Genomic DNA, 14,239 nt, shown 5'->3' on the forward strand with positions numbered 1-14,239 from the left:
CAGAGCGTGACTGAGGACGATCAGGCTTTTGCAGTCCGGGGCCCCCAAACTCTCATATCTGCGTGAATTTCATTTTTTGCATTTATATTTTATTATTATTGTCTTATTGTGTCTTATCTTCTCGTGAGGCACTCTGCAACATTGTTAAAAAAAGTGCTATATACACAAAGTTTTTTATTTTTATTATTATTATTATTAAGCGGGTGTTTAGAATATTGTGTTTTGGACACAAAAATTTGACTTCTCTCTGAAGTAAAATAAAGTTTCAGTGTTTTTTGGTTTGACATGAGTCACTGCATTTCACTAACATAGCACCAGCTAGCTTTAATCTATGTCCTCAGGTTTTACAAGCACAGTATTGACACACAACAACAAGACAGCATGCTGTTACGCTCAATAGTAGCTAAATTCCAGGGAGACAATTGACACCAGCAACAATCATTATAATACATACATTTTAGCTGTTTGTTTCCTGCTCTGACAGTTCAGCAGGTACAAAAATGTCCTTTGAATGTTCTGATTTGTTGTAAAAAAAAAAGAAAATAATTGTAAAAAAAAAGACGGGATTTCAGTGAATTTGCTATTCACTATGACCCAAGACTAACCAATTACTTTCCTTCAGTGACTAAAATGCTGTATAGACCTGTTGCAGTACTGTATGTGCCAGTAAGCACAATGCTATTATGTGAAGGCTGAAGACAACAACAAGGCAACAGCAGAGAATATATTTGCAGAATAAAGCTTGTGAGCCAACCTGTGCAGCCAAACACAAAAGTCCCAAGGAGAAAACACAGCAGGAGACTCCCAGCATAGCAGCGTGGGAGGAAAAGAGCAGCTATCAGCATACATCAAGTCATTTTACTGGCAGAAAAAAAAAAAGAAAAAGAAAATCATCTCTGGAAAACTTGCAAGAGTCAGGACACGCAACCAAAAACACCTCAGAGTCCTCTGTGAGCTGGGAGGCTGCAGAGAAGCTCTGACCCTAACTGATCCCAGACCACAGCTGACATTTAAAAGCAGACATGAGAGGACTCACGGTTTTGAAGTCGCTGTGGCTGCACTCTTGGCCTTGGTAGCGGCAGTAGAGCATCATCTCTTTCAGGTCGTGCCCGACTCTTTCGATGAACTCCTTCATGCTGAACGCCTTGGGCCTGTAGGCGGTGAAGTTGGCTTTTTCCTGCAGGAAAGCCAGCACGTCGGGTTCGGCCAAGTGCGGCTGGGGGATTGTCAGATGCACATCCAGCAGGGCCAGCAGCTCTCCGGCGTGGTACAGGTCGTTACGCGTGAGGCGGCTGAAGCGGTAAGCGTTTAGGTTACAAATGGTTACTGCTGGGAAGACTAAGCTGCTCGACACCACGGCATCCAAGCTGGTCACATGAGGGTAGGAGAGGAAATAGGCCAGGCGCTCTGCGCTCTCCAGGGCCAACAGTCCCAGGCAGGCGAGCAGAGCCGCGGCCCAGAGCAAGCGGCGTGCGCTGGGCTGACCGTAAGGGAAGACGAAGCGCAGGCCGTGCAGCGTGCTGGTGTGAGCGAAGGCCTGCCAGGAGGTTGGGCGCAGGCTGGAGCTCTCCTGGCTCCCTTGACTGCCACAGCTCTCCTTTAGATCCATCATCAGCCCTCCAGCTCCTCAGCCAGGGAGCCCCCTGCTGCACTCACACCTGCGCAGACGGACAGGAAACATCACTAAATACCTTGGATTCAAATCCCATAATCATACAGACGGATAAAGAAAGAGAGAAGAAAGGAGGCACAAAAGAACAAAAGATAAAGACAAAAAAAAAAAGTGGAAGAAATGAAACAGAGACATGCAGCGAACACTGATAGGAAAACATGAGAAAACAACAAATTTAAAGCCAAACAGCAACTGACAAAGAGGAAGTACACATGAGATGGAAAAGAGCTCCACAGCCCAAATAACTACTCCAGAGAGAAAGAGGAGAAAGATGCTCCCTCGGGGCATCCCTCTCGTCTCCACCTCCACTCTCAATCACTCCCTTGAGCTGAGAGTTACTGTGGCTGCCAACCCGCCTGTGGCTGCTACTACACCCCCGCACACACCACACACACTCTACCCAAATCCAAAACTAGCCCCCCCCCCCCCCCTCCTCCTCCTCCTCTTCCTCCTCCTGCCACGACCCCACTCCCTCCCATCCCCTGTCACCCCCTGTGACTGCTCGATTTCATTGACAAAAATCCCAGAGGTAAGTCCTCTGTGATACCCGGAGCGAAAGGTGAGAGTCACTTAAGCTGCAAGCCAATCAAAGCTGCCTCTGTGTATTTAACGTCCCGACTCATATCCATTCAAAAACACACACGCGATAACTCTCTCGTGCATGAGTGCGCACGCAGATTCACACACACACACACACACATCCAGGCTTCTCAGGATCTCCTGCCCCCCCCCCCCCCCAACTAATGACAAGCCTAAGCACCTCTCTTGTTCAGCCTAGCGAGAAGACATCCAGCCGGCGCGAGTGTGTGTGAGTCTGAGAGCGCACGTGTGTGTTAGTGCGTGTGTGTGTGTGTGTGTGAGAGAGAGAGAGAGAGACAGTGAAAGAGAGAGAGAGAGAGGAAGAGGGAGAGCCGTTGATGATCAAAGCCGCTGGTTAGTCTTGCTTGCCGATCCAAACTCCTCCCGTTTTCCTCTGGCCAGATACATCCGCTTTCCCTCCTCTTCCCAGCTCATCTGTGGCGGCGGCGAACAACAGCGGAGCCGGGAGAGACAGGAGGCGCACACACCAACACACATGCTGGCACAGAGAGAGAGAGAGAGGGAGAGAGAGAGAGAGGGAGAGAGAGAGAGAGAGAGAGAGAGAAGGAAGGAGGGGGGAGAGAGGAGGGAAGATGACACTCTCCTCGCTTGCTCTCTCTCCTCAGCAAAGTCTCTTATTGAATATGTTTGCTCCCTCCTCCTCCTCCTCCTCCTCCTCCTCTTCCTCCAACACCACTACCTTTGCTCTCATTTGTCTCTCAGCCTTTCATATTTCCACATCTCGTCACCACAAACAAGAGTGATGGATGGATGCAAAACGGGATGCTGTCGGGAGAGACAGATAGTAGAGAGGAAAACAGTGGTGGTTGGTTGGTTTGTCGGAGGCGGGGTGGGGGCTTTTGGGGGGTGGGGGGGTTGTATGTCACGGGAAGTGAAGCAGAAGTGGAGACGGAGGAGTAGGGATGAGGACAAAAATAAGATGGGGAAAACTAAAAAAAGAGCGAGCAAGGAAGTGCGGTCACACGGGCTGCACGGCGATGTCACACGGAGGAAAGTAATTCAGACGCATAACTTCACACATGTGCACAGGAGAGAGACGCAGACCGAAAGGGGAATAATAAGTAAAAACAGAGCGTGTCTGTCATACATAACGAAACACTGAAATTATGAGCTTGTATATGTTATTTATGACATTTTATACTTGAGAGTAGCAGAGTGTTTTTCAATCAAGAGGCGGTCAGAGAGAGAGAGAGAGAGAGAGAGAGAGAGAGAGAGAAAACAGCCGGTATGTGAAGAGATACAAGGAGACAGGAGGAGGGAGGTGGTGAGAGAAAATAAAAGAAAGGGTGTGAGAGTGTTAAAAGGTAGAAAGAGGAATATAAAACAGCTTCTGTGTGTATTTGGATTGACTAGAAGGAGGCAGGTTGTCAAAATGATATGTGATGATAAATCAGTCTTATTCATTTCATTAATTCCAGCTGAGAGAAAAGTTGAAAGCTTGTTGAACTGGATTATGAAAGAAACAAAACCAAACAATACTGGATGTTTGAGGTTGATACCAATATTAATGTCTGGGAGCTAAAAAAAAAACAAAACATATCAGCAAATATACAATAGCCAATAGAATATTCAATATTAAATAGCTGTGAGAAAGACATTTTACAGAACTTAACACTAACTAACAGATAACAAAGAGGGCTCTAAAGTTCACTGGAAATTAAACAACACAAATATATTCACTATTTATTAGTATGAGTAATTACAATAATATATTATAATTAGTAATATTTAAAAAATGAAGCTCACAAAACTTTTTTTGTAGAACTATGATGAAGTATACTGAGCTAGGTCTTTGAACAATTTTTGATTGATCTTCATGTATTAATTCATATTTTATTCACCAGTACTATTATATTTCTGTCGACTGGTGCTACAGGGAAGCTTTTTCCAACCATCAATTATGTCAACAAGTTCAACTCTAGGGCTGCAACTAACAATTATTTGCATTATTGACGAATCTGTTGATTATTTTCTCGATTAATCGATGAAGAAGATGATGATGAAGTTGTTTGGTCTGTGTAAATGTCAGACAAACGTCCACAAGCCAAAGATATTCAGTTTACTGTCGTAGAGGACTAAAGAAATCAGATGATACTCACATTTGAGAAGCTGGAATCTGAGAATTTGGACTTTTTTTTATAGTTGACAATTGCTATTTAATAACATTTCATCCACATATTACTCTTGTAAGGTATTTTTACAAGACAATGTAACAACCTTCTTGTAACATTCACAAGGGAGGCAAAATATTAGGAGCAGTTTCACTAAACTTATACATTTTCAGGTTTTGTTGACGTTGTCAGAGAGGTAATAATTCTACTTTATGTTTATTATTGAGGTCATAGTGGGTGGTGGTGGTGCTGTACTGCATTATATTGAAAAGTGTTCCTAATATTTTGCCATGCACTTTATTAAGAACACCTGTGAGATCTAATGCAATCCAATACAACAGCTCTGCCATAAATTCTGCTTTTACGAAGCTTGTACATTTACATGAGGAGGGTGAGTGTATAATTACAGTCACCTATACCATAAATTAAGTGATTAAAACTAACCCCACATTAACAGTCATAAAAATATGCCTTAATATTGCCGGGATAAAGCTCCTCACTGTTACACAACTGCCTCCACTTCAAACATGTAAATAGGATAAAGCCTAATAGTAACATGGGGATGAAATATTATTTAATAGCAACAACTGAATGAACAGTAACGTAAATAATATCAGCAATTAAGACTTCTTCCACCTGAGCCCCTGCTACGTTACTGTGTTCACCTCAACTGTATGCTAACTTTCAGACAGCTATCTTTAGCTCTAGCACATAAATACTTATGTAAATACTTGTTTGTCGAGAAATTTACAAATGCAGCGATAACTGTGTATTATAAAGATAAAAGTTTATTCGCTTCACAGCCGTCCAAAAATAATAATAAAGGACCAGCGTGTAAAATTTAGTGGCATGTAGCGGAACAGACTTGGCAGAAATTGAATATAATATCCATAAGTATGTTTTAATTAGTGTATAATCACCTGAAAATAAGAATTGTTGTGTTTTTGTTACCTTAGAATGAGCCATTTACGTCTACATAGGGAGTGGGTCCTCTTCCACGGAGCCCGCCATCTTGCACCGCCATGTTTCTACAGTAGCCCAGAACGGACAAACCAAACACTGGCTCTAGCGAGGGCCTTTCGCGTTTTTCGCCAGTTTCGCGGCCGCCGTAGGTTCTCCCACAGGATTGGAGAGGAAGGGGAGGTAGATGCCAATAAATCCTACACACTGGTCCTTCTTTGTAGCTCCATCTTGAACTTCATGTTTTTTTGAAGCAGGCTGGCATCGCCGGGAGCTTATCAGTTTCTTTACTCCATCTCAGCATTATCCTTCAAATTAATTAATCTTTCCTGTTTGAATACTAATGTTGGAAATAACTATTAAAGGACCGTTAAACAACAGATAAGTGACAGTATATGTGCTTGTATCCAACACAGCTCTAACCTACCAATTAAGCTGCTAAAGTAAAACCAGTCAAAAAATGCATTAAATGATATGCAGCCTTATTGATGTCATTGAATGCAAGAAAAGTATGAAAATAGGAAATAAGATGAATAAATAAATAAATCTGACAAAACAAAATTACATAAATTGTGATACACAATGAGTAAAGATACAATATGTAATTTTACCATAGGAGTAAGAATTTGAAAGAATGTATTTATAGTGTGAAACACATGTAATATCATTGAATTTATTTATTTATTGCTTCCACTGAATAGGTTTTGTATTTCCAAATCTTCCAAATAAGTATAATGTCATCAATGCAACACTCTCTAGTGTAATGTAAAAAAAAAAACAACCCAAAAACCCATATTATTGTTAAATGAGAGCCACAATGTGTGTCAATGTGATCTGTGGCAGTTAAAAGCTCTGTAACCGACCAGACATATGAGTCACATTTACATGACCTTTCCCAATAAAATCTGGAATGGCAATCCAGTACTAACAATACTGAAATCGAATTTAGTGATTGTAGTTTGCATTCACATCAGGCAGACTTTACCCTTGTTGTATTCTTATATGTAATATAAGAGGTTGTGTTCTGTGCATATTGGGGATTCAGTCCATCACATTGCACTTGCAGACCAACTTCAGCAATGTGCGACAACACAGAATTCCTAATTAAAAGTAAAGAATGGCTGAAGTTGGGAGGTAAAGTATTTTATTTCTATCACTCTGTCAAATACACACTGCCAGTCGATCACACACTCTTTCTCCCAAATGAAATTTGCTGTGGTCTCAGACAGCTGCACGGTTTGCTGGTTTCTTAACAACTTAATTAAGCAAATCACCCCCTTTTTCCACTGAGGTAATGAGCGTAGTTTTACGGGGATTAAACAGTCTCCGGGGTTGAAAATAAGGCTTTATGCTTTAGCAATCTTATCTGCCTTCATCCATCCAGCCAACTTTACTTCCACAGGATTAATAAAGGCGGGGGCCTTGTTAGCCTTACCATATTCTTCTCTTTTTAATTTGCAAGGTATTAATGCTAAAAAGCTTAGTGCAACAATCTGGAATATTCAACAGAGTCTGAGTTCATCCTTTCTGTCGCTGGGTAAAGGCATTTTTCCCTTCCTGACTTGGATTAACATTGACAGCTGATAATTGTTTATACAGTTTAGAGGTGCCACTGCAAAAACAGAAGAGTGCTTAAAGACACTTCTTAGTAAGTTCACCAGAACATCTTTAGTGCTCCTTGTCACAGATTCTCCAAGTCTTTAAACTCTACCGGAGGGATGAACATCATTCTTACAAAACATATCCCCTTTTTTTGGTATTTTGAAGACTGGAACACTTTGTTAAACATGCTGGGAAAAAAAAAAACTTCCCATAGATGTTCAGTTGTGTTGCGATCTGGTGAATGTGAAGGCCACAGCTTACAGTATGAGTCACATCATTTTCATATTCATCAAATCCTTCAGTGACCCCTTGTACCCTGTATAGAAGCAACTGCATTTATGTTTCCTCGCTCATTTATTCAGATTTTTCCTTTAATGTGTCATCCATCTCTAGCGCACTCTATGTAAATATATGTATATGTACAGTATCGAATGCATTACAGAAACAGCTCCAATGCAATACTTCAGTCTAAGATTTTTCACTGTTTTCATCATGTTTCTTTTTAAGGTTTATTCTTGACCTTTGAACAGCAGCTGTGAAAATGGCCTCGCTTCAAAGTTCATTTAGTACTTTTTCTGGAGCTTTCAATCATATCACGTAGATGGAGTTTCCTCAGTTGTCATGATGAAATTTTAAGTGATTCTTCAAGCACTTTTACACAGGACTTCTCGTCCACGTTCGCCTAAAAGTTAAAGTTCATTCTTGACCTCGGAGACAGACGCTGCGTTCACGTCAAATCCTTGAAACCATAATTGAAAAGCAGCTAAGTCAGACAAAACGTTAATTAGCCTCCTAGTTGTAATTCTGAGTCGGACACTTGGGGAGTTTCTGAAAGCTATATCTCCCGCTTGGGGAAAAGAAATACTGAAGTGTCAGCGGATCACTGGCAAAAAGCCTGCAGAGCCTCATTGGCAGTTAAATTTAAAAAGTCCAATAGGCTATTAACACTAACACAATTGATTTGACTAATTCACAAGGAGCTATATACAACGTTTGCTTGTAACTTGCTTCACCTGTTCAAAGACACTACAAATACAAGACACAACAAAAGTATTTAATTTTGGCTGTTTAAACTGGATGATTTCAAGTCTATCAGTGTGTGTGTGGGGGGGTAGTCATTTTGAAATAATGTGTGAACACTCCCAAGTTGGCAGCAATATACTGAATATCATTAACATAAATTATTGCTATGTGATGTTATCAAAAACTCCAGAACAGCTACTAAACGGACCTTGACGTGAGATGAACTTGAGGACTCCACGTGAGATGGATGTGAAGTTGCAGAAGAAAATAAAAACTTTAACATCTACATTCCCATGACTATCTGCTGATGATGATCAGGTGATACAATCGAAAGCTCCAGAACAGCTACTAAATGGACCTTGATGTGAGATGAACTTGAGGACTCCATGTGAGATGGATGAGAAGTTGCAGGAGAAAATAAAAACTTTAACATCTACATTCCCATGACTATTAAAACTTAAACTCTATCTGCCGATGATGATCAGGTGATACAATCGAAAGCTCCAGAAAAGCTACTAAATGGACCTTGAGGCCAGATTGTTTCATCAACTGCTGTTTTCCAGGTCAAAAATTAACTTTGAAACTCCAGTATTAAGCCAATATGGATGAGAAGTGCTCAGAAAGCATACAAATTTGAACATCTGTGACAATTAAACAAACTCCACCAGTTGATGGAGATCATGTGATATGACTGAAAGCTCCAGAAAAGCTACTTAATAGACCTTGAGGTGACACTCTCTCAACAAATGTCACTTCTAATTTTGTTTTTGTGAACTTGTACAGTTAAACTTTGAATCCTTGGTGGACACATTTCTTTATTTTTTTTTTAAATTCAAGAACTTTTTTTTTTTTTACACTACACCTGTTATTTGTGTATTATCGATTTAAATAACTTACAAATAACTAAAGTCAGTGAAAAGTTCCTTTTTCACTAGTGTCAGTCGTTGTGTTTTATCTTTCTGTCAAGCGCACGTTTGAGTCTTTTACCATAAAGTTATATTGCTATTTTTTTCATCTATTCTGAGTCATTAAGCACTCTCCAGAGGCTCAACTTGTTAAAAAAAGACAAGCTTTTGGATATTTGAGGCCTCTCTACCCAAATCTCAGAGAGTTAACAGTACTTTACATCAGAGATGAGAAAGTTTTCTTCCCTTCTGGGACTCCAGTTAACCACAGATAAGAATCTTTTTTTTAAATCTTTTAGGGATATATATATATATATATATATTTTTTTTTTTATTATTTTTTTATTTTTTTGGGTCAGCAGACACTTCTTAAAGTAGATGCATGACAAGACTGCGAGAGTAATTACACTTTCTGACTATCTTAATGGATTATGAAAAATAATAAGCTCTTACCAGGAGATAATTAGGATGTGTAAGTACCAGAGTTTGGCGCGACTGGGCACAGTTGATTATTACCTCTAGCGAGAGGCGATTGAAGTTGAAGGGCAAATTATTCCAGCGTGTGAGCAATAGCTGCAGACTAGCTGGAGCCCGCCCCCCCCCCCCCCCCCCTCCCCTTTTGTGAAGGTCTTAATTGGTAGATGTGCTGATAAGAGAGGGAGCAACCCCCTCTACACACACACACACACAAAGATGGACAGTTTCAAAGAGCCTCAATCTGGTCAAATTAAGTTCCCCTGCAATTAGAGTTTTATCATCAGGACTCTTAACTGGGTGCTTGATGTCTGTATGCTCTCATGAGCTCATAAACTTGACTAATGATGTCCACTAGGACCTGAACAGCCAAGGATGGTGTTGAATGCTACCCCCTGCTGGTATTAAGACTACTGTAACTTGTACTGTGTAGACGTGGTACTGCAGTGGTACCCAACCTTTACTGGTGTGTTTAATGGTCAGGTAATAGTCTGAATATGGATGAGTGAGCAGATTATTTAAAGAGGAGATTATTCTTCTCTAATTGTTTAATTTGAAGGGTTTTTAGAGGCCTGAGGAGGGGAAAGTTTCCAGTATTTCACAAGAAAAAAAAGCACTACTTATATTATCTCTTTAGTCAATTAGTGCAGTGGTTCCCAACCTGTGGGTCAGGACCCCCAGAGTGGTTGCAACACAAATCAAAAGGGTCGCACGATATTAAAGCATGACGGGGAAACAGGAAAACATACTTCTGCTACATAAAATCAGGGTTAATTTTAAAGGATTTCATGTAATCTTTGCATTTTTCTTGTGAACTTCTTGTGAAAACATGTAAATCTCTATACAGGAGTTGTTTTAAGGCATAACAAACCAAAAAAAAAAAGGCCAGAACCACTGATGTAGTGACCTCTATGTTTTGCTGGTCTGGCTCAGTACATTGGCTTTGAAATGAAACAGTATATATGAACACTAACTTCCATCTCAATTTTGAAATAGTAGCACAATGACACATTTATACATTTTGTTTGTGCACCAAAAACAGCAACAACAAAAAGAACCTCATATTTTCTTTCTAGCTTGTAATGGGATCCAGCCATGCAGATAGTTTTGGTTTCATTTTCCCCAGGATTTCACATATCTGTCTCAGATTTCTGCCACCACGGAAATACAAAAAAAAAACAAAAAAAAAACGAGGTTTGTGCTGCTTAAAATATTTTTAAAAATTCAATAGCAACATCTCTCGCCAGAAACAGTGTCCCCGTTGCTCTGTTTTCATTCATCTTTTGTAAAAAACTAGCTTCACTGAACACTGTTCAGAGTGAGGTCTGTGGATTATTCACAGCAATCATGACACATTTTTTCTTAAAGACATTTCTATTAAATTGTTCACTTTCACTGTGTTGGCAAGGTGGCAGAATCAGAGACAAATATCTTAAAATCTGCACAAGAAAAAACAACAACTATCTGTCTGGCTAAATACCACTCGGGCTGAGAGAGAAAAAAGTTTTTTCTTGGATTCGTGTGACCCTTTAAGATCCATACTGGCTGAACAGCGTGTGAATCGAAGCCCTTTTTTTATGCACATTACACCCAATGTTTGAAGCAGTGAGACAATGACAGGATTATATGGATGAAAACACCCTCACATTAAGCTGGAAATCACCACTTTTGTATCATACTTGCTGCTTAATTTCAGATTCAAAGTGCTGGAGCACAAAAGCCAAACAACAGGAAAAATGTGTCACTGTGTAAATACTTAAAACTGTACAGTAAATTATACCTTTATCATCCAAACAACTAAGAGCAGGAGGGCGAGAAGCATTTGGGGACAACTACAAACCCATTTCATCTTCCCCATCCTCTCTCTCTCTCTCTCTCTCTCGCTCTCTCTTTTGAACATAAACCAGGCAATTTGAGCAGCTGCATCGTACACAAAATGACAAAGAGGCTGCGGATTAACCTGAATCTGTTACAGTGAGGCAGGGTGGTGGTGGTGGTGGTGGTGGTGGAGAAGGAGAGTGGATCCGGGATTCAGATCCTATTGGGAAAGCCTCCATAAGAGCCTGTTAGTCACAGTGCGACTCCACCCTGATGCAGACTAGCCAGGGCTGGGTAGACACTTTTGGTCAGGCAAAAAAAAAAAAACACAAGAGACTCAGTGACTACCTCCCTCCCTGCCTGCCTGAAAACCTCCGATGCACCTCTAAACGCATTGGTAAACAAACCGGGTCACAGTTTATCCACTTCCACTGTGAGGCTAAGGAGAAAACAGACGGGACTGAAAATGCAGGACAAGGACAAGAACCAACAGGGAGAAAAAAAAAAAAAAAAAGCAGCAGACAAAGGAGCCTCATCTCGATTTCATTTTACATAATTAGCAAATCAATGCTGTTTAGATTAGTCTTCCATTTCAAGGTCACTGAAGCGAAGTGCAACAATGGATAAGAATGAAAGAAAAAGTGAGGGGACTGCATCCTTAATACACACACACACACACACACACACACACACACACACAATCTCAGGCTAATTACAGCTTTCACTAGAATATAAGACATGTAATCAAACAGGGCTGATTTTTGGAGCTTTGTAATTGATTAATGAGCATGTGTTGGCTTTGAACGGCTTCGTCTTATAACGCATCAATCACACAGTAACAACAGATGACGTCAAGATGTAGTTTTTTTTTTTTTTTTTTTTAAACTGGATATCGAACATTTTTGACTCAAAAGAAAACAGTTTTTACAACATATACACAGAGGATGACATAAGGAAAACAAAAGATAATAAGGAGTTAATCGTTTGTCAGTCATGAAATAACGGAGGTCAGTGAAGGCAGTGGTCTGTACGGAAGGGTTTGCTGATGTAAAAGTTCACATCAGAGGCTGTAGGTGTCCTCAGGTAACTCTCCCAGGAGTTCATCCAGGTCATCGTCTGTAAAAAAAAACACACAGACACACATTAGCTAATTAATCAGCCATGAGCAGCTGAGATAAGACAGTTTAGTGTTGTTTTGTGAAGAGATCAATTGATCAACTTGGTGAATCACCATCAACTGAAAAAAAAAAGAGAAATCTACAGATGTTCAGATGACGACGGCGCTTTCTGAAGAGTAGCGCTGAAACCACTCGTCCCTTAATTTAATTTGAGTGAATGAAACCTTTATTGCCCTCCCGAGGGGAATACGCTTTACACAAACAGCACGAAATAAAATCAACAACCATACATGACAGCACATGATATAAAACATAAAAGCGTCGTAAAAAAAGCATCATTTTGGGAAAATCGATAAAAGACATCGAGTTGAGACGATGTGATCAAAGCTTGTTAAGCAGCTGAAGCCCATAAAGGATTTAGTGGGTCTGCTATGATCATGTGAGCTCAATTCATGCTGTACTGGTCTGTCTTTTTTTCCCCCCAGTTATCTTGTCACCCAGTTCACAACCCTGTCTAGTTTGTTCTTTTTTAAAAAAACAGACAATGCTTCCCTCACAACACTGAATATAAAAAGGTCGATATACTCTGAATGAAGGTCTTTGAAAAAACAGTGTCAGCATATATAAAACTTCTAAAGTTTCCTTAAAAAGTAGAGATGTTGTTGAACCTTTGCAGACCTCGCTTTGGTGTTAGCATTCCTAGTCGATTTGCTATCAACAACAGCGCCCAGGCACCTATACTGCTGTACCTTTTCAATGGTTATGTTGTTCGTAATTACGGAGGACAGAGACGAGTTTCTTTTGAAATCGATGTTCATTTCTTTCGTTTTCTTTGTGTTTAAAAAAAATCAATGGGTCATCTGAACACCAGGAGGTAGAAATAGTTCATCTCAGCTCTATAAAATGGTCTCATCGTCGGTTAAAAAGGCCCCATCGGAGCCGTATTATCTGCAGATTTTATCGTTGTCCAATTATCCTGATGAATAACACAGTCATTGGTTTACAATTTGAAGAGCGAGAGAGAGAGAGAGTGAGAGGACGCAACCTTGCGGTACCTCGGTCTGAGCGATGATGACGGATGACTGTCCTCCATGGACGTACTGTTACCTCTCAGTGAGGAAGTTATATATCCATCCTATGAGGGTCTGATTTACACCCAGCTTCACTGTCAATATATCTGCCTGGACGGTATTAAAGGCAGATGAGACATCAGCAAACAGTATGTGCACATAAGATGATGGGGGTTTCCAGGTGTCTGTAATCACATCACACCCTTCTTTGCTCTACATGCATATTTTAAAGCATCCACTGGTTTCAGACTTTAAGTGAGATAAAACAATTTGTTAAAGCTACTGGTCTAAAATCATTTCATTCAGAGGTATTTGTCTTTTTCAATAACCTCAGAATTATTTAAGAGTCCAGTGATGCTTGAAAGAGATTAGTGACTAAAAAGGTTTAACTGCTAACAACACTTCCTGTAGCATATTTCTCATCCGTCCCATCAGAACCGGTGGATTTCCTCGTGTTTATCAGGGAGAGGGTGCGCAACACACTTCCTTTGATGTTACATGTAGTGGTGTGCCGTCCTCTTCCCGGTTCCCCCTTGTGGCTCGAGCTGGGATGGTCTATCAGTCTCATGACGTGTAAAAGCAATTAAGTCATTGGCAAACTCTGTTGGTGCAGAGTCGGTCCGCTGTGAGTTCAAGCCGACCGTTGTCTTTATTCCAACGCCTCCCTTGTCGTCGTCGTCGTCGTCCTCGAGTAGCTGCTCCACTTTAAGCTTTGTAGTCCCTCTTTGCTTGGTTTATTTGCATCTATATTTCTCTCTGAGTTAGTTTTCCTGTGCGTCTGTCGTTCAATTTAAATGCCTGTTCTTGGATAAGAAGCTTTCTTATATCAGCAGTAACCCAAGGTTTAGTATTTGCATGTGTTTTTGTTTGTTTGTTTGTTGGGGGA

General features: G+C 40.6%; 2 protein-coding genes across 5 annotated transcripts in view; both read right to left on the reverse strand.

The window, feature by feature from the left end:
• asic2 (acid-sensing (proton-gated) ion channel 2) overlaps positions 1-5,376 on the reverse strand; it is a 409,078-nt gene extending 403,702 nt beyond the window's left edge. For 2 of the 3 annotated variants that reach the window (XM_044330848.1, XM_044330846.1), the window contains exons 1-3: positions 5,335-5,371; positions 2,433-2,750; positions 1,037-1,658 (exon numbers count right to left, since the gene is read on the reverse strand). In XM_044330848.1, the coding sequence (XP_044186783.1) occupies positions 1,037-1,612 (576 nt within the window). In that variant the 5' untranslated portion in view covers positions 1,613-1,658; positions 2,433-2,750; positions 5,335-5,371. Of the gene's footprint in view, positions 1-1,036; positions 1,659-2,432; positions 2,751-5,334 lie in introns of all 3 variants that reach the window. The other variant, XM_044330847.1, reaches the window with a different exon arrangement.
• hrob (homologous recombination factor with OB-fold) overlaps positions 1-14,239 on the reverse strand; it is a 24,369-nt gene continuing 10,130 nt past the window's right edge. Inside the window, exons 10-12 of one of the 2 annotated variants that reach the window (XR_006398416.1) lie at positions 12,105-12,281; positions 9,638-9,643; positions 1-10 (exon numbers count right to left, since the gene is read on the reverse strand). Coding sequence is in view for 1 of the 2 variants with exons in the window: in XM_044330845.1 (XP_044186780.1) it covers positions 12,226-12,281 (56 nt within the window). In the remaining variant the exon portion in view is untranslated. Of the gene's footprint in view, positions 11-9,637; positions 9,644-11,687; positions 12,282-14,239 lie in introns of those variants that run through there. The other variant, XM_044330845.1, reaches the window with a different exon arrangement.

Source organism: Thunnus albacares, chromosome 17 (assembly GCF_914725855.1).
Source record: "Thunnus albacares chromosome 17, fThuAlb1.1, whole genome shotgun sequence".
NCBI classification, from domain to species: Eukaryota; Metazoa; Chordata; class Actinopteri; order Scombriformes; family Scombridae; genus Thunnus; species Thunnus albacares.